At 43.7% G+C, this 18609-nt stretch overlaps 1 protein-coding gene across 2 annotated transcripts in view; it reads left to right on the top strand.

Moving 5' to 3' along the window:
- Positions 1-18609, top strand: part of zfyve27 (zinc finger, FYVE domain containing 27) — a 186276-nt gene that overhangs the window by 53043 nt on the left and 114624 nt on the right. For both annotated transcript variants that reach the window (XM_080205935.1, XM_080205936.1), the window contains exon 6: positions 17827-17960. In XM_080205935.1, the coding sequence (XP_080062061.1) occupies positions 17827-17960 (134 nt within the window). The remainder of the gene's footprint in view (positions 1-17826; positions 17961-18609) is intronic.

The following is an 18609-nucleotide window of genomic DNA, read 5'->3' as shown; positions in this document are numbered from 1 at the left end:
AACTGTGTTGCAGCCAAGGTTCTGTGCAAGTTTAACATTAACTTGCCCGCTTTTCAAATCTTATCTGACTTTAGAAATAAACCCTAATGCTTTGTTTGTATTTTTTAATGGCCCCTTTAATCTGTGTTGCTACTTTTAATAACGGGCAACTGTGGACCACTGCTTCAAGTTGATTGTCGGACTATGTCCAGCAGTTTGTGCTGTTAACTGGGTCACAGTAAAGTAAACATGCTTGCTGAGGTTTCCTCCTTAACTACAGGAAATCTTGATCCAGAGCCGTGCTTACAATATGCATAATCATATTTCAGAAAAAATAAATAGCCACGGACCCGTGTCTGTTGTAAGAGTAACAAATGGGTCAGAGTCTCTGGGAGGGAGAATGAGTGATAGGAAGCAGGGCTTGCAGCAGGGTTGCATGTTTGTAGTGAGAACCCACATTTGAGAGTGAGAGTCACTACAACAGGAACTAATTTTGGAGACTGTGTAATTCTGTAAAATGACATCCTGTCTAGCCTGGAGTTCTATAACTTTCCCATTTTGCTTTAAATTGCAAGTCACATGCAAGTGGTTTCTTATCAGTTGGTGGTTCAGAGATCTGTGAACCCCGTACTTAACCATTCATTTGCCTGATCTCCAAACTGAAACAGAGAAGCATTAGTCGGCAGATCTCCTCCACCCTGTCCATCAGACCTCTGAATGGACCTACTTCTCTGCACCCCAGCTATGACTGTAACACTACATTCTGCACTCTCCCCTTCTGTATGAACAGTATGCTTTGTCTGTATAACGCACAAGAAACAGTACTTTTCACTGTAAACTAATACATGTGACAATATTGAATCAATTTTTAAAAAAGCAGCCCCTCACAATGTGCAAATACATGGAGTGATTGTAAAGTGGGCTGTGTCAACTTTTAACTCCTATTCCAACTTTCAGATTTGTGGCAGGGATTGAAGGTTTACTGCATCCGTTTAGTTGATGGATTTCGGTAGGTGAGGGGAATTGTCAGGCTGGAGTTACAGCTATGCTGGCCTCGGCTGCTGTCGATAATGGAGAAGGGGGCAGCACGGTGGTTAGCACTGCAGCCTCACAACGCCAGGGACGCGGGTTCGATTCTGACCTTGGGCAACTGTCTGTGTGGAGTTTGCACCTTCTCCCCATGCCGGCGTGTGTTTCCTCCCGGTGTTCTGGTTTCCTCCCATATTCCAGAAACATCTCAACTAACCTCCACTGCAGTAAGGTATGCTGATTCAGGGTGGAGCCTTGGTTGCAATTCTTAAAAGTTGTGGGATTTTTTCAGAAGATCTTTGGAGTAGGAGATGAAAGTACTCAAATTGTTGAGTTAAAGCCGGAAGTTCAGCATGTAGCAAAAGAGAGACTGCAAAGAGCTGGAAAGCAGTTATAAATCAGAAGTGAAAGGTTCTGAGGAGAAAAGAGACATGTGGCCAAAGTTTAGCATTAAAACCGGAGTGTCCACCATTGGAGAAGCGGTGGAGGTTGACTTGGCTGGAGGCCAGTGGAAGGATCCCAAAGAAGATCATATCTTGGAGGATAGCAGGAGCGTTGAGGAGAATAGATGTGGACCCCAAATTTTGGTTTGGTCCTGGGAAGCGAAGGAGTCTTCAAGAGCTTGATAGAAATAGTCAAGGACTTGGCGGGTCAAAGTGGAAAAGGGAAAGGTTCAGTTAAGGAGTTCAGTTTTAAAGTAAGGATGACTGCATGCATTGTTTTCTTTGCGTGTCAAGAATAATTGATAACCCAAGGTGGTGTTTAGTTAGTCGTGTTTGCTTTGTTTGACTCTTGCATAGAAAAATCATTTGTTTAAACCATGGAATCTTGTGGCTTTATTCTTTCAGTAGATAACAGGAACTTTAGCTTTCCCTTCAAATGTTAACAATCTTTAATGGGATTGTAGCAATTCTAAAACCTGTATACTTTTGATAAACAAAAATCTATCATATAATCAATACTCCTATTAAGCAGCACACATGCACGGCTGCCCAGGAGTCTGGAAGATGTTGTGGAGGCCTAGTTCAGTGTTAATGTGTGCCTGTGTGCGGACTGCACACTGAGAAAACTGGCAGCGCGCAACAACAACATTTTAAAGGGAACTTATAACCTTGTACAATGGATTTGCAGTCCCACTCTGGATGGATGAGGGGAAAGGGGCTGAATGACCTCCTTTTGTTCCGATCAATCTTGTTTAAAAGTCTCTTCTAGAAATTGATAGAAAGTGTCTTCACACTTCATCTTTCTCTTTAAATATGACCTGCATTGTGCTGGGTTAACCAATAGGAAGAATCTTCGAGACAGTTGCGAGACTGGTCATCTTGTATTGTGCAGAAATATGGGTCAAATCGAGAAGGCAGAATCAAATAATCCTTCACTGCAGAAATAGGCCATTTGGTCCATCAAGTCTGCATCACCCACAATCCCTCCCAGGCCCTATCCCCGTAACCCCATGTATGTACCTTGCTAATCCCCCTGACACTACAGTCAATTTTAGCATGGTCAATCAACCTAACCTGCACATCTTTGGACTGTGGGAGGAAACCGGAGCACCCGGAGGAAACCCACACAGGCACGGAGAGAACGTGCAAACTCCACATAGACAGTGACTCAAGCCGGGAATCGAACCCGGGTCCCTGGCGCTGTGAGGCAGCAGCGCTTGCCGCCGTGCCACCCACTTGTTCCTGAGGATCAAAGACTGGTATCTCACTCGCACCCAATGTTGAGGTGGATGTGTACAGTGATGAGAGGACAAAGTCTGGAACCAGCACATCGGGGGATCAGTGAAGAGTGGGTGGCACAGTGGTTAGCTCTGCTGCCTCACAGCGCCAAGGACCCAGGTTTGATTCCCAGCTTGGGTCACTGTCTCTGCAGAGTCTTCTTGTTCTCCTTGCGATTATGTGGGTTTCCTCCGGGTGCTCTGGTTTCTTCCCATGGTCCGAAAGAAGTGCTGGGTAGATGCAGTGGCCATACTAAATTCTCTCTCACTGTACCTGAAGTGTGGTGACTAGAGGATTTTCACAGTAACTTCACTGCAGTGTTAATGTAAGCCTACTTGTGCCGCTAATAAATAAACTGAAGACTAGAAACATTGAAGCAAGTAACTGAGAAGAGATTGAAATGACATGTTGCGAAGAGAGAGCAAATGTGGTGATGCAAGGGATGGAAATGGGACTATCAGGAAGAAGGAGAAGAGGAAGACTTGAGCTTAAGTTGAAGGATGCAATGGGAATAAATGCAATGGAATTGGAAGGGGAATGAGAAACAGACTGGAAGAGATGGAGGAGGGGAATCGTCCAACATTACTGTGACCCCCAAGTGAAACAGGAGAAGCCAAGAACAGATTGCCCTGCTATTGCAGTGGGACAGAGGCACAGCCATTGGGAGAGTTTCCAATGTAGTCCTGGCCTTTGCCAAGTTGTCTGCTGTCAGTTTGGGAGGCTTTGTTCTTGCTTGATGGATTAGGGAATGGGAGGGTGAACGTAATAGCAAGAGTTCCTACCCCATGTCATAATACAGTAACTGCTGATGGCAAGTACTCATTGCCTCGGCTCAGATGAAGAAAAACAATTGGGAAAGGGCAACTGTACACAAATTGAGCAAGTGGAGAAGGTTGCTGCCTTTTTAAAAGAAGCCTTACAACAAAGCAGAGAGGAGCGTAAAGGAGAACATGCCCCTGTCTACATCAACAGGGACAAAGTAGAAATGGTTGAGACCTTCAAGTTTTTAGGTGTCCAGATCACTGACAACCTTTTTTGGTTCCCCCCACCCCATGCCAATGCCATAATTAAGAAAGTCCATCAATGCCTTGAAATTCTCAGAAGACGAAGGAAATTTGGCATGTCAGCTAGAAGTCGCACCAACTTTTACAAATGCACCATAGAAAGCATTCTTTCTGGTTGTATCTCAGCTTGGTATGGTCCTGCTCTGTCCAAGACCGCAAGGAACTACAAAAGGTCATGAATATAGCCCAATCCATCATACAAACCTGTCTGCCATTCATTGACTTTGTCTACACATCCCGCTGTCTCGGCAAAGCAGCCAGCATAAGGACCTCACGCATCCCGGACATTCTCTCTTCCTCCTTCCTTTGGGAAAGAGATACAAAAGTCTGGGGTCACGCACCAACTGACTGAAGAACAGCTTCTTCCCTGCTGTCATCAGACTTTTAAATGGACTTACTTTGCATTAAGTTGATCTTTCTCTACACCCTAGCTATGACTGTAACACTACATTCTGCACTCTCTCGTTTCCTTCTCTCTATGAACGGTATGTTTTATCTGTGTAGTGCGCAAGAAACAATACTTTTCACTGTATGTTAATACATGTGACAATAATAAATCAAATTGAAAGAGTGTGAGTGGGGAGCATTGGGTTCATTTAAAACTGGCTGCTATTCTTTTCAGTCATAACACTTTAAAACCATTTGGGGGCAATATCTACCCTTTCCTGAATTGCAAGTAAAACCCAATCTAATATACACCTACCTGCGCATCACACTAACTACACAAAGATTAATGATTTGCTTCTCTAATCAGACCCCATGGTGCAAGATTCCTAATTTGCTAAATTTATTCTTTTTTCCTACTGATTGTCCTTTTGATGTCTTGGCTGTGTGGAATTATCTTTCAGCTCAAGGTTGTGTGGCATGAAAAGGAAAAGAATCTATTAAAATAGATATTTTGTTTTGCTGTTGCAGATTTAAGACAAATGAAAAATCACTTCTTGGTGAAGCTTCAAGCTGGGTGTTTATTGCGATGTGAATGATGACTAGCAGTGGGTGTGAGAAAATTTTCATAACTGTCCACTGGACTGTGTAAAAGAAAAAAAAAGCTCATCAGCACAATTGATATTTCCATTAACACTAGTGCCAAGCGCTAATGGTGTCAGCAGTGGAATCAGTTTGAAGCAATCGCGGAATTGTTATGGTGCAGGAGGAGGCCGGTTAGCCCATTGAGTCTACACCGGCTCTCCGAGCAAGCATCGTGACATACTGCCATTCCCCTGTCTTTTCCCCGTAACCCCTGCACATTGTTTCTATTCAAATAATCATCGAACGTCCCCTTGAATGCCTCAATTGAACCTGCCTCCACCACGCTTCCCAGGCAGTGCATTCCAAACCCAAACTACTTGCTGTGTGAAAAAGTTTTTTCTCTCACATCACATTTGCTTCTTTTGCAAATCACTTTAAATCTCTGCCCTTTCACTCTTGATCCCTTTACGAGTGGGAATAGTTGCTCCTCTGCTCTGTCCAGTCCCCTCATGATTTTGAACATCTGTATCAAATTTCCTCTCCGCTTTCTTCTCACCAAGGAGAACAGGCCCAACCTCTCCAATTTATCCTCATAATAGAAGTTTCTCACCCTTCGAACCATTCTTGCGAATGTCTTCTGCACTCTCTCTAATGCTTTCACACGTGGTGCTTAAAACTGTAAACAGTATTCCAGCTGAGGTGTCCAACCAGTGACATGTACAAGTTTAGCATAACCCCCTTGTTTTTATACTCTCAATTAATTTAAGAGCATTGTGCAAATAACACATATTCGTGGAATCCCACAATGTAGAAGGAGGCCATTTGGCTTATCAGGTCTGCACCGACTCCCTGACAGACTATCTTACAGGTCCTCTCCCCTGCCCTGTCCCGTTAATGCCACACATTTACCATGGCTAATCTATCTGGCCTACCTATCTGAAACACGAAGGGACAATTTAGCATGGCCAAACCACCTAACCTGCACATCCCTGGACTGTGGGAAGGAACCAGAGGAAACCCATGCAAACCTGGGGCGAATGTGCAAGCTCCACACAGACAGAGGCTGGGAATTGAACCTGTGTCCCTGGAGGTATGAGGCAGCCTGTGAGACTGTTTTATTTCCAGTGAGAATTTGGAACTGTTACCTGCCTGGCATGACATTTTCAATGGAACTGCAACGTACGTCCGAAAGATTGAAGCCAACACCAACAAAATTCGAGGAACTAAGTTCCCTTTATTTTTGACATCAACACCTTCATCTTTAAGATAGCAGGCCCCATGCATCAATCTCTGCTATTTCTATAACATAACCCCTATTGATGAACTTTTCACTGGACTCCCCAGACGGGCAATAGAGTATTTATACTTCTGTTGAATGATTTTGTTTTTCAAAATTTACATTCACTAAGTGAGCTTTTTGGAAGCTGAGGCTTGAAATGCTTATGCCTGTTGCTGTGTTAATTTAAAACGTAGTACAGAGGTATTTCCATCTGTGTTGGATTTGGGCGTGAGAAAATGTTTGAATTTTTTAACCCATAACCCTTTTCAAAGAGCCAGCACAAGCATGATGGATCGAATGGCTTTCCTGTGTGCTGTAAGGTTCTACAATTCAGCTGTTTAATGGCAACAGCACTGAGAGGCCCTTATCCTGTTCTCTAATCTCCATGTTTAAATGCGACTAGGCCTTGTTGCATCCATCGGCAAGTGCAGAATGACTTACAAAGAACTATTTATTTTGCATTCTTCCTCGGTTTGAAATTCTTGTGCAACTTAATAAAAGAAGCTTGTGGGAGCTCGGAAAGAAACAGTGCTTGTTCATTTTTGAGTAAGCAAAATATTTCATTTTGTACCAGCGACACTGAGAACGTGTGCACATTGAGCAATCCCTGATTGAGCGTAACTTTGACTGGCTATACTCAGCCCCTGAACTTGCTCCCTTGTTTTGTGAGAGCTACTCTTTCTTCTCCCAATATCTTTGAATGAGAAGACTAGCTTGTGTTGATTTAAGAGCATTCTGCCCATCTGATTTGATTTGATTTATTATTGTCACACGTATTAGTATAGAATGAAAAGTAGTGTTTATTGCGCACTATACAGACAATGCATACCATTCATTGAGAAGGAAAGGAGAGATTTCAGAATGTCGTGTTGCAGTCATAGCTAGAGTGTAGAGGAAGATCAACTTAGTGGGAGATGGGTCCATTCAAAAGTCTGATGGCAGCAGGGAAGAAGTTGTTCATAGAATCCCTACAGTGCAGAAGGAGGCCATTTGGCCCATCGAGTCTGCAACAAACAGCATCCCACCCAGGCCCTATAACCTGTAACCCCACCTATTTGCCCTGCTAATCCCCCTGATGTCAGGTCAATTTAGCATGGCCAATCAACCTATCTTTGGACTTGAGTCGGTTGATATGTGACTTCAGACTTTTGTGACCTGGGTTGGAGAAAGTGTGGAAGGATCAGAGCTTGTGGTTGAATCTTGCCCCTTTAGCCCTTGCCCACCCCCTTCCTTCCCTGACCATTGCAGAGTGCTCTCTTTAGGAGGTCTATTGGTTGACAGTGGGAGAAATTTGACTACTGGTGACCTGGCCAATTTGATGGATTGTCATTTGATCTGCGGATTTGTGTGCCTGCTTGCGAGTTCATACTTTCTCCGTTCCTTCAGAATGTAGAAAGGACTGCTCATCTGGAATTTGTTTGGTGCAGTTTGGATTTGCCCTTGGGGGGAGTCTGTGTGAAGCATGCAGTATTAGAAATATATTAATACAATGAAAAATATCCTGTTGCCTGATGATCACTCACTCTGGATTGCAACAGCTCAAAGCAAATTTAGTCTAACCACAGAATAACAAGCTACAGATTGTTCCTTGCTATCCATTGACTTCTGCTCGAAGTGTGTGCACACGTGGGCTTCAAAGAGCAGGCGGGGGGAGGGGGGCAGAGGCAGGGGCAGGAGCAATGTTGGGGGTCGGGGGGGAATGCGGCTCAACTCTGGATGTCAGCCCTGATGAGCAGCTGCCCACATAGACCAGCTAGGCTGACAAATAAGGAATGGCCCCTAGTGAAGTAAGTAGTCTCATAATACCAGGTTAAAATCTGACAGGTTTATTTGGTAACACGAGCTTTCGGAGCATTGCTCCTTCAGGTGAGTGAAGAGCTCAGTTCACACCAGGGCATATATAGACACAAACGCAATTACAAGATGATGGTTGGAATGCGAGTCTTAACAGGTAATCAAGTCTTTATAGACAACGCGAGTGGAGAAAGGGTTAAGCACAGGTTAAAGAGGTGTGAATTGTCTCCAGCCAGGACAGTTAGTGAGATTTTGCAAGCTCAGGCAAGTCGTGGGGGTTAGTGAAATGTCAGCGGTCTGCTGTCTGCCACGGACAACATTCGAAAGTGCCAAGTGAGACAATCCTAAAATAATAAAGCATGCTGGTGGGAAATAATAATTAGTGAAGGAATTCCTTTGTTCTCTGTAGAACATGAGGGTTGGAAAGTGTGTATTTAGCTGCTCTTCTCCTAGGCTATTCCGTTGGGATCAAGGGTGACTTGCTTTGCTGGTTTGATGGGTTCTGAGGTGGCTGACAAGCCCAGTGTGCGATCTCCAGACTCTGCCACACGTAAGGCAGGTAGTGCCTGAAGGATTCAGTAGATAGGTTGCATTTTGCCACTGTGCATTCGTGACGAAGTCTCTTCCTGAATGAATCCTGTCCTTTGTGGCTGGCCGCAAGCCAGGGTCTCCCATGAGTCAATGGGGATGTCTGATCTCTTCGGGTCAAGGTATTGAACTACCCTCTTGAATTCAATAATTAGTCCGTAGGCAGGAGGGCCTTTTTGATAACTGTACAAAGAGCTGGTTTTGGGCCCAGTGCCTTTTGATGTAGGCACAGTAATTAAAAGAAAGGATAGCTGGGTTGTGTACAATGCAGTAAATCAAGTGTTTGTTTTCACCGCTGTTTATTTACTGTTAATCAGTCTGGTAGTTTATCGCCTAAGCCACGTTTTGAACATTTTATTGTACTCCCTTCCTGTAGTCAATACAATTGTAAGGAAAGTGATAAGATTCATCCCATAACCCAGGTATAGTGACCTGGGTCAGTGCTTGAGTCTGACATCACAATAATCGATCTGATATTGTTGACATATCTAGTTTGTGACGTGCGATTTGTGCTTTTTGACATAGGAACGGTGTTGTATGGTAAACTTTCAAAACTTCTAGACTGACTAATGGTTTGGGTGAGGCAGTTTTATCAGAGCATTTTGTAGCAACTTTTTACTTGAGCTGCTTAGCACAGAATAATCGCTAACAGAATAACGGACACTCGACAGTAATAGGATTTTAATCTGATTTGAGCTTCATGAATCAGTACAAAGTCAGAAATGCTGAAAGATTGTAATCTAATCGAGTACCTCTTGATCAATGTTAGGCGACACGATGACACAGTGGTGAGCATTGCTGCCTCACAGCTCCAAGGAACCAGGTTCGATTCCCAGCTTGGGTCACTGTCTGAGTGGAGTTTGCACATTTCCCCTTGTCTATGTGGATTTCCTGCGGATGCTCCGGTTTCCTCAAGGATGTGCAGGTTAGGTTGCCTGGCCGTGCTAAATTGCCTTTTAATGTCCCGGGATGTGTAGGTCAGAAGGATTAGTGGAGTAAACGTGTGGGGTTGTGGGGACAGGGCCTGGAATGGCCGTGTGGTCAGTGCAGACTCTGAGTCAAATGGCCTCTTAAACTGTAGTGTTTTTATGATTCTATAAAGGTTTATTTGATTCCTTGGAAGGGCTGGTTGCCTAAAACAAGTGAACAACTCAAGTTTGGAGGAATGAGAGATCACAATGATGTCTTTAGAATTCTTACCCAGCTTGATCTGTTTCCTCTGTCTGGGCATCTATAACTGTGGGTTATAGTGTCAGGAGAAAGAATACCATCAGGAACTGAGATAAGGTGATTTTTTTTTCTGACTGTTGTGAATCTTTCAATTTCTCTACCCCAGAGAGGTGTTCAGTCATTGGGTATGCTTTCTTCAAAAAGTTTATTTCTTTGTCACAAGTAAGGTTTACATTAACACTGCAATGATGTTACTGTGGAATTCCCCTAGTTGCCAGTTTTGGATTATTAGATTGATGGACAAGATAATCACTGGAATTCTACTGTCTCGCCCACCTCGGGATTTGGAGGGGCGAGGGGCGGACATTGTAAAGTTTATTTATTAGTCACAAATAGGCTTATATTTGCACTGCAATGAAGTTACTGTGAAAATCCCCTAGTTGCCGTACTCTGGCATATGCTCGGATACACTGAGGGAGAATTTAGCATGGCCAATGCACTTAGCTAGCACATCTTTTGGACTGTGGGAGGAAACCGGAGCACCTGGAGGAAAACCACGCAGACACGGGGAGAACATGCAGACTCTGCACAGACAGTGACCCAAGCCAGAAATCAAACCTGGGTCCCTGGTGCTGTGAGGCAGCAGTGCTAAACACTGCTACCCCAACCTTAAGATTGGGAACAACAGACACTAAAGAACTGAGGGACAGTGCAGGAAAGTGAAGTTATTGGAGAAGATCAGCCTTAATCTTTGAAAATGAAATGAAAAGTTGCCACAGTCCCAGAGGACCATACTGATCCATACCACTTTGACAAAGAGTCATCTGGACTTGAGACATCAGCTTTTTTTCTCTCCTTACAGATGATACCAGATTGGCTGAGATTTTCCAGCATTTTCTGTTTTGCACGCAGATGACCATAGGCTGCTCTCCCCTTTTAAGAGAATGTTGACTGGTGGCGACTTCACTTGAGGGTCACCACACCTCAGGTGGGGGAAAGGTTGAGAAGGCAAGAGCCTTCATGAATAGCTAGCACAGAACACTTGCATCTGTTGTGTGGCCTACCCCTGCCTCTGTTACTCATGTTTCTAACTTCAGATACTTTACAGCATAATGAATATTTGAAAATGTTTGCAAGACTGATCAAATTGAGAGGTTTGTTGGCTCATAATGGATATATACACAAATGATTGCATGGCATAATCTAATCAAGAGTTTCAGATGTTGTAAACCACTTGAATGAATTCAACTATTTATAACCCTCGTATCTGAATCCCTGCATTAGATTGCAGCTTTGAAATTGCTTCCAGATACCTTTTGCTGCATTGAATAATGTTTACTGAGGGCTCAGATAGTAAAGCCGGTGTACAGCTCAGTCATACGTGCCAGGAAGTTGACCAACGCACGATGTGACCATTTGGCCAGTTGTGTTATCAATTTACTAGAAGCAAGTAGCTCTGTATTTCCTCCTCACTCAAATATTGATCTGTTTTCTAAAAAGGTGCATTTTGTGTTTTCAGCCATCTCCTGTTATGATAAACCATTATTGGACTAACAACCCTCGCCGTGAGGGGATGGTGGAATACTGATCCTGTTACTGGACTAATAACCCTGCTCCAGAATGACATGTTCAAATTCTTCCCATGACAGCTGGGAGGATTAAAAATAAATTAGTCAATAAATCTGGAATAAAATGTTTGTCACATTAAAAATGATCATGAGACTATAGGATTGTTGTCAAATCCCTCAAAGTTTGAAGGTTTCTTTTTTAAAAAGTTTATTTATTAGAGTCACAAGCAGGTTTACATTAACACTGCAATGAAGTTACTGTGAAAATCCCATAGTCCCCACATTCCAGGTACACAGAGGGAGAATTTAGCATGGCCAATGTGCCGAACCAGCACGTCTTTCAGACTGTGGAAGAAAACCAGAGCACCTGGTCTTTTAAAAAACAGTTAGACAGTTATATGGGTAAGATGGATATAGAGGGACATGGGCCAAATGCTGGCAATTGGAATTAGTTTGGGTCCAACTCGTCCATGCTGTCCCTTTTTTTTAAACCCCTAACAGCCTGTTTCCATGCTATAAACCTTTATGACTCTATGACTCACCCAGAGGAAACCCATGCAGATTAGGGGAGAATGTGCAAACTCCACATAGACAGTGACCCAAGTTGGGAATCGAACCCAGATCCCTGGCGCTGTGAGCCAGCAGTGCTAACCATTGTGCTGCCCCTTCTGGTTCACTAATGTTATTTCGGGAAGGAAATTTGCCATCTTTGCCCATTCTGGCCAACATGTGACTCCAGGTCAACAATGTTGTTGACTCTTAACTAACTGCCCTCTGAAACGGTGTAATAGCCACTTGATTGTATCGAGCCTACAGAATGAACTGCAACTATTGCAGAACATGGCTCACCACACCGTCTCCAGGACAATTAGGGTTGGGCAATAAACGTTAGCCTTGCTCATGGTGCACACATCCCAAGAACAAGTTTTTAAAAGTGAACACAAAATGCTTTTTATTCTCACTCTGTAGCTATATTACACAGCCAGAGGAAATGGGTTCTCACTGTCAAAGTGCTGCATAAAAGTGACCTGTAACTCTGATAGGTTGCAGTTGTAGAAGAATGTGTTTAGTTACTGCAGAATGAATCTGGAATATAGGAGAAACCTGCAGTGATCATCCTTCTGCTGATCATTCAGTTGTAATAATCCATTGAGTTTTTTGCAGGACAATGCAAAATGTTGCCTCACTGCAAAGCCCATCAGATTCCTTATTTGTTCTTTATCCTGGTTAACCAGGTTCTCTTACTGCTTGTACACTGCATGACTTCATTCCTTTGCCGAGGTAGTTGCTGCGTGACATGTACAAACCCAAAGTTTGGGGGTTCGATTATATACTGATTTCCGTTGCCCACTTGAGGGTCTCTTCCATAAAGGTGAGCTGGGCATCTTGCACTGCATCACTCGGCCCAGGAAAAGCCACCGAAAAGCAGATTGATTCAAGGTAACTGGTAATAGAATCAGAGGTGACATGAGGAAAACATTTTTTTTTAAAACACGGTGAGTTGTTATAAATCTGGAATGCGTAGCCTGAAGGGATTGCGGAAGCAGTTTCTATCGTAATGTTATAAGGGAACTGAATAAATAATTGTGGGGGGGATGCGCTGGGATCTCAGGGCTATGGGTGTTCTATTCTAGATGGCCAGGTTGGAGCTGGAATCTTACTTTGGCACATTCATCAGCTTTAATTTATAGAGACATGTCACAAACCTGCATATCCAAACCCAAAAACCACTATCAGCCTGCTTCCTCAATAGGAGCATAAGTGAATCTCCAGTTGATGCCCACTACTTGAATACAATTAAATACACAATTAATAAAAGGGAAGGGTAAAACAGCAAGTTAATTGAATTATAGAATCCCTACAGTACAGAAGGAGGCCATTCGGTCCATCAAGTCTGTACCAAACACAATCCCACCTTGGCCCTATTCCCGTAAGCCTGCACATTTACCTTGCTAATCCCGTTGACACTGGGGGCAATTTAGCATGGCCAATCAACCTAATGCTTAACCATCTTTGGACTGTGGGAGGAAACCAGAGCACCCGGAGGAAACCCACGCAGACACAGGAAGAATGTGCACATTCCACACAGTCACCCAAGGCTGGAATCAAACCCGGGTCCCTGGTGCTGTGAGGTAGCAGTGCCAATCCACTGTGCCACCCTAACTCTTTCACACAGCTAGCACTGGCGTGATGAGTCAAATGGTCTTTTGTCCTGCATTGTTCTATTAAGATGCCCTAAAACATCAATTTAATAAAAACCTGGAATGGCTATGCAGTGAATATTCCATCCTTCATGGCCTTGGTTATAGAACTCTCTGTAGAAATGATGTGAACATTTGGTTATTGGTGAGTCTTTAGAGACTGTTTGAGTGTAATCGTGTGAACGTGACTGACTGAGGACCTACGATTGTTAACACTCCTTATTACTATACTTTCCAGATTATATATTCCGATTTGTGGTTTTTTTAAAACGTGCTTTTGGTGCAGGCTGCGATCTCCTTCCTCTCTCTACATAAATGTTTCCATCTGAATGGAAAAATGTTATTTGTACTTTTGCATCTGCCTGTGTGCTATATTCCAAAAGGAATTGTGTGTGCCAACAGCATCACTTGGCAAATGCAAACGCTGCATTTTTCTATTCCTCACGTGGCTTTCTGCCGGGCCACACTTTTCCATTCTCTCTCCGCTCGCAGGTAAAGGAAGCGCTGGAGAGACAGTTGGCTTTTTCTGTGATAAGGAGGATAGTGTAGAAATTCAAAAGGACACTGACAGGTTGGTGGAATGGGCAGGCAGGTGTAGAAAAAATTTAATGCAGAGAAGTGTGAAGTGATTCATTTTGGTGGGAAGAGCACAGAGATATGATATTAAGTAAAGGGTCCAATTCAAAAGTCGGTGTCGGAGCTGAGAGACCTGGGTGTAACCGTGCATCGATCGTTGAAGGCGGTGAGAAGGGTTGAGCGCGTGGTTTATAAAACATTCAGCATTCTGGACTTTATTAATAGAGACATCGAGTACAAAAGCAAGCAAGATGTGTTAAACCTGTGTAAAACACAGGATTGGTCTCAAATGGAGTATTGTATCCACTTCTGGACACCATACTTTAAGAATGATGTGAAGGCATTTGAGAGGGCGCATAAAAAAGAGAAAATTCATGAGAATATTTCCAAGAATGAGAAATTTCAGTTAAGTAGAGACAAGAGAACAGTTGAGGCAGCATTTTCTTGGGTAAACATTGACAAGAGATCTGATAAAAGGTATTCAAAGTCATGAGGCAAATAGAGTGAACAAGGAGAAACTGTCCCCATTATTGGAGGGCATTGATTTAAGGCACTTAGCAAAAAAATGAGCCAAGACAACATGAAGAAGATCTTTTCAATGTAGTATTTAATGGGATCTGGAATGCACTTGCTGAATGTTATGGAGGTCGGGTGAATTGAGGAACCTTTCAAAGAGAATTGGATTAATACTTGAAAAGGGAAAAATCTGCATGGTTACGCAGAAAAGACAGAGTGTGATGCTAGGTAAATTGCTCCTTCAGAGGGCAGGCACAGATGTAATGGGCTGAATGCCATCTGTGCGATAATGATTCTATGGTAAAGGGACTGTATAAATGCAGGTTGTTGTTACCATGGGCACCCCTTTGTGAATACATTAAGCAGGCCTGTTAATCCAGCACAGGAACTTGAATTGTCTTTGTCCCCTTCGCTGGCCCAAAGGCACTGAGGCCAAAACCTCTAAGGATTCCATTCTCCTAACTTCCTCCATCTCTGGTGCATCTGTTTCTGCTGATGCAACCTTTGTCAATTGCCATCCCCTCATCCTGGTTGACAAAGCCCTCAACCGTGTCTATCACTTTCCCACGCTTCTCTTATGCCCCCCCCCCCCCCCGAATCATGACAGTATAGTATTCCCCTGTGCTCCCTGACCACCCCACCTGCTCCCATATTCAACAGATCATTTTCTGCCATCTCCAATGTAGTGTAGTCACCAAACACACCTTCCTCTCCCTTCTCCTTTCACCTTTCCAAAGAGATCATTCCCTCCATTATACACTATCACCCACAATATCCTATGCCCTTCCCATGGCACCCTTCCATGCAAAAGCAGGAGATGTAACACTTGCCCTTTTACCTCCTCTCTTCCTTGCCCTTTAAAGCCCCAAACCCACCTTCCAGGTGAAATGATGATTTTCATGAACTTCTTTCAATCTATATTACACAGCTGTATTCATTGCTGTGGAAAGGCTGGTGTTGGACTGGGGTAAACACACTAAGAAGTCTCACAACACCAGGTTAAAGTCCAATGGGTTTATTTGGTAGCAAAAGCCACTAGCTCTTGAAGTGCTGCTCCTTGGTCAGGTGAGTGGGAGTTCAGTTCACAAACCGGGCATTAAAAACACAAACTCAATTTACAAAATAATGGTTGGAATGCTAGTCTTTACAGGTAATCAAATCTTAAAGGTACAGACAATGTGAGTGGAGACGGGAATAAGCACAGGTTAAAGAAATGTGAATTGTCTCCGGACAGGACAGTTAGTGAGATTTTGCAAACCCAGACAAGTCGTGGGGGTTACAGATAGTGTGACATGAACCCAAGATCCCGGTTGAGGCCATCCTCGTGTGTGGAACTTGGCTATCAGTCTCTGCTCAGTGACTCTGCGTTGTCGTATGTCGTGAAGGCTGCCTTGGAGAACACTTACTCGAAGATCAGAGGCCGAATGCCTATGACCACTAGCGTTCCCTAACAGGAAGAGAACACAATTCCCTGTGATTGTTGAGCGGTGTTCATTCATTCATTGTAGCATCTGCATGGTCTCCCCAGTGTACCATGCCTCGGGACATCCTTTCCTGCAGAGTATCAGGTCGACAACGTGGGCCGAGTTGCAAGTATATGTACCATGGACCTGGTGGATGATCTCGTGACATGATGGCATCCATGTCGATGATCCGGCACATCTTGCAGAGGTTGCTCTGGCAGGGCTGTATGGTGTCGGGGTCGCTGTTCGCCTGAAGGCTGGGTAGTTTGCTGCGGACAATGGTCTGCCTGAGGTTGTGCGGTTGTTTGAAGGCAAGAAGTGGGGGTGTGGGGATGGCCTCAGCGAGATGTTTGTCTGCCCACCATGTGGTCTCTTTTACAATGTAAGAAGTCTCACAACAATAGGTTAAAGTCCAACAGGTTTATTTGGAATCACAAGCTTTCGGAGCACCACTCCTTCATCAGGTGATTCCCCATCTTTGACAATGGGTAGACCAAATGCAGATTAAATGGCTGCTTTGTGGAGCAGCTCCAATTCAGTCTGACCTTCTGGTGGCCGGCCATCTTAATCCTGCACTTTGCTTTTGTGCTCCCATCTCTGTCCTCGACCTTCTGTACTGCTCCACTGAGGCGGAACAGCACCTCATCTTTACACTCTTTTGGTCTTAACATTGAGTTCCCAACCTCAGCCCAGGATCTCTGCCCCATTTTCTCTGCATTTTTTGTTTCTCTTGTTTTTGCTTGTAGGAAGCAGCACACCTGCTTTGGGCACATCTTTTGTGTCTTCCTCTCTCCCATCACCATCCCCAGTGAATGTGCTCTTGGTGCCATTTGGATCTCTGATGTCGGTTATTTTCACATTTTAAGCTTGAAGAGATCAGAACTCTACCTTTTAGCTTGCCATGCTAACTTGCTTGAAGGGTTAATTTGAACTGGTTCAGTTACACATCATATCAGTCTCTAGTGCAACTGAAATGTGGCTCCTGGAACATTCGCACATAATTGTAAGCTCCTAGCTAATTAGTTCCTAGCTCTTACAGACATTTACAGATAATACAACAATGTGTCACACCTGGAAAACTTAACTCTTCTGCCAATCAACTGTCTTGTCTTCCACCCTACCATAGACCTTCCTTCTGGCCTTATTCTTTGTTCAAAACCTATTTCATTTCGTTGGAGGAGGCGATGGCTTCATGGTATTCTCGTTAGACTATTGATCCAGAAACTCTGCTAATATTCTTGGGACCCGGGTTGAACCCAAATCCCAGATGGTGGAATTTGAATTCAATAAAAAATATCTGGAATTAAGAATCTACTGATGACCATGAAACCACTGTGAATTGTTGGAAAAACCCATCTAATTCACTAATGTCCTTGAGGGAAGGAAATCTGCCGTCCTTACCTGGTCTGGCCTACATGTGACTCCAGAGCCACAGCAATGTGGTTGACTCTCAACTGTCCTCTAAGGGTAACTAGGAATGGGCAATAAATGCTGGCCAGCCAGTGATGCCCATGTCCCACAAATGTCTAAAAAAAACTCTTCACAGCTCTGATGAAAGATCACAGACTTGAAATGTTAATTCTGTTTTTTTTTCCCCACATGCTGCTTGAACTGCTGAGTGTTTCCAGCATGTTCTGTTTCGAATCCAGAACCCCTGTCATCGCTCTGCCTGGATCTCTTCTCCCTACCTCATATCCCAGTTTAAAATTGTGATTCTGTCCTTGGCCTGTGTGTAGCTTGAAACGAGACCAATGCATTTGTTTACCGGGCCATTCGAGCAGCCCCATCTTTCAGCTTAGTGTGTTGGTTTATGCAGCTTTTGGGTGAGGGCAAGAGGTGAAGAAACACTGTGTTTCCCAAAGATCATTTCATGATGTTTTCTCCTGTTGTGTTTTTTTTGTTTCTGCAGTTATAACCGATTACAAGGGAGCTTTACTGCAGAATTTTGGATCAAACCCCGAGATTGAAGCAGCAGTGGTTACAGTGCCAGAGTCGGAAGGTGGTTTGAACCAGGACATAACTCCAACTGCAAGCACACCGGAGGTAAAAAAAAACCTGCTTAGATTTTATATACTGGTGGGTATAAATATTGCTGTTAGGAAGCAAGCAATGAAAAACTTGGATATATATAATGCCTTTCATAACCCACAAATCAGATTCTGATCAGATAGTCTGTTTTAGTGATATTAATTGAGGGATAAGTAATGGACCCCAAGACATTGGAGAAAATTCCCCCACTCTTCCTCAACTAGTGGCTATGAGATCTTTTATGGCTACCGGAAAGAACACTTAACGGCCTTGATTTGATCTGTTGTCTGAGAGACGACATCACGGATGACGTAGCACTCCCTTAGTACTGGAGTGTCAACTTATATGATAAAAGATGATTCTAGCATGGGATTTGAACCCATAACTTCCTAACGCAGAGATGTGAGGGGCTTTCTTCTGAGCCAGGATTGACGCTACTGCTTTCTTACTCCGGGGTACATCTTCCTATTGTGTGTATGTGAGTGCTTGAAGCATATGTCCACATCTTTACTCTTTTGATCTTAATTCAGTTTTTTTTGCCTCTACTGCACCAAATAGTCAGTGTAGACAGACATTAGGCAAGTATTGTCTTAATTTTTTTTGTTCATTCATGGGTGTCACTGGCTAGCCAGCATTTATTGCCCATCCCTATTTGCCCTTGTTC

The sequence above is a fragment of the Carcharhinus amblyrhynchos genome, chromosome 17 (assembly GCF_965287045.1).
Source record: "Carcharhinus amblyrhynchos chromosome 17, sCarAmb.v2.hapA, whole genome shotgun sequence".
Taxonomy (NCBI): domain Eukaryota; kingdom Metazoa; phylum Chordata; class Chondrichthyes; order Carcharhiniformes; family Carcharhinidae; genus Carcharhinus; species Carcharhinus amblyrhynchos.
This window is presented reverse-complemented; position numbering and strand designations above follow the sequence as displayed.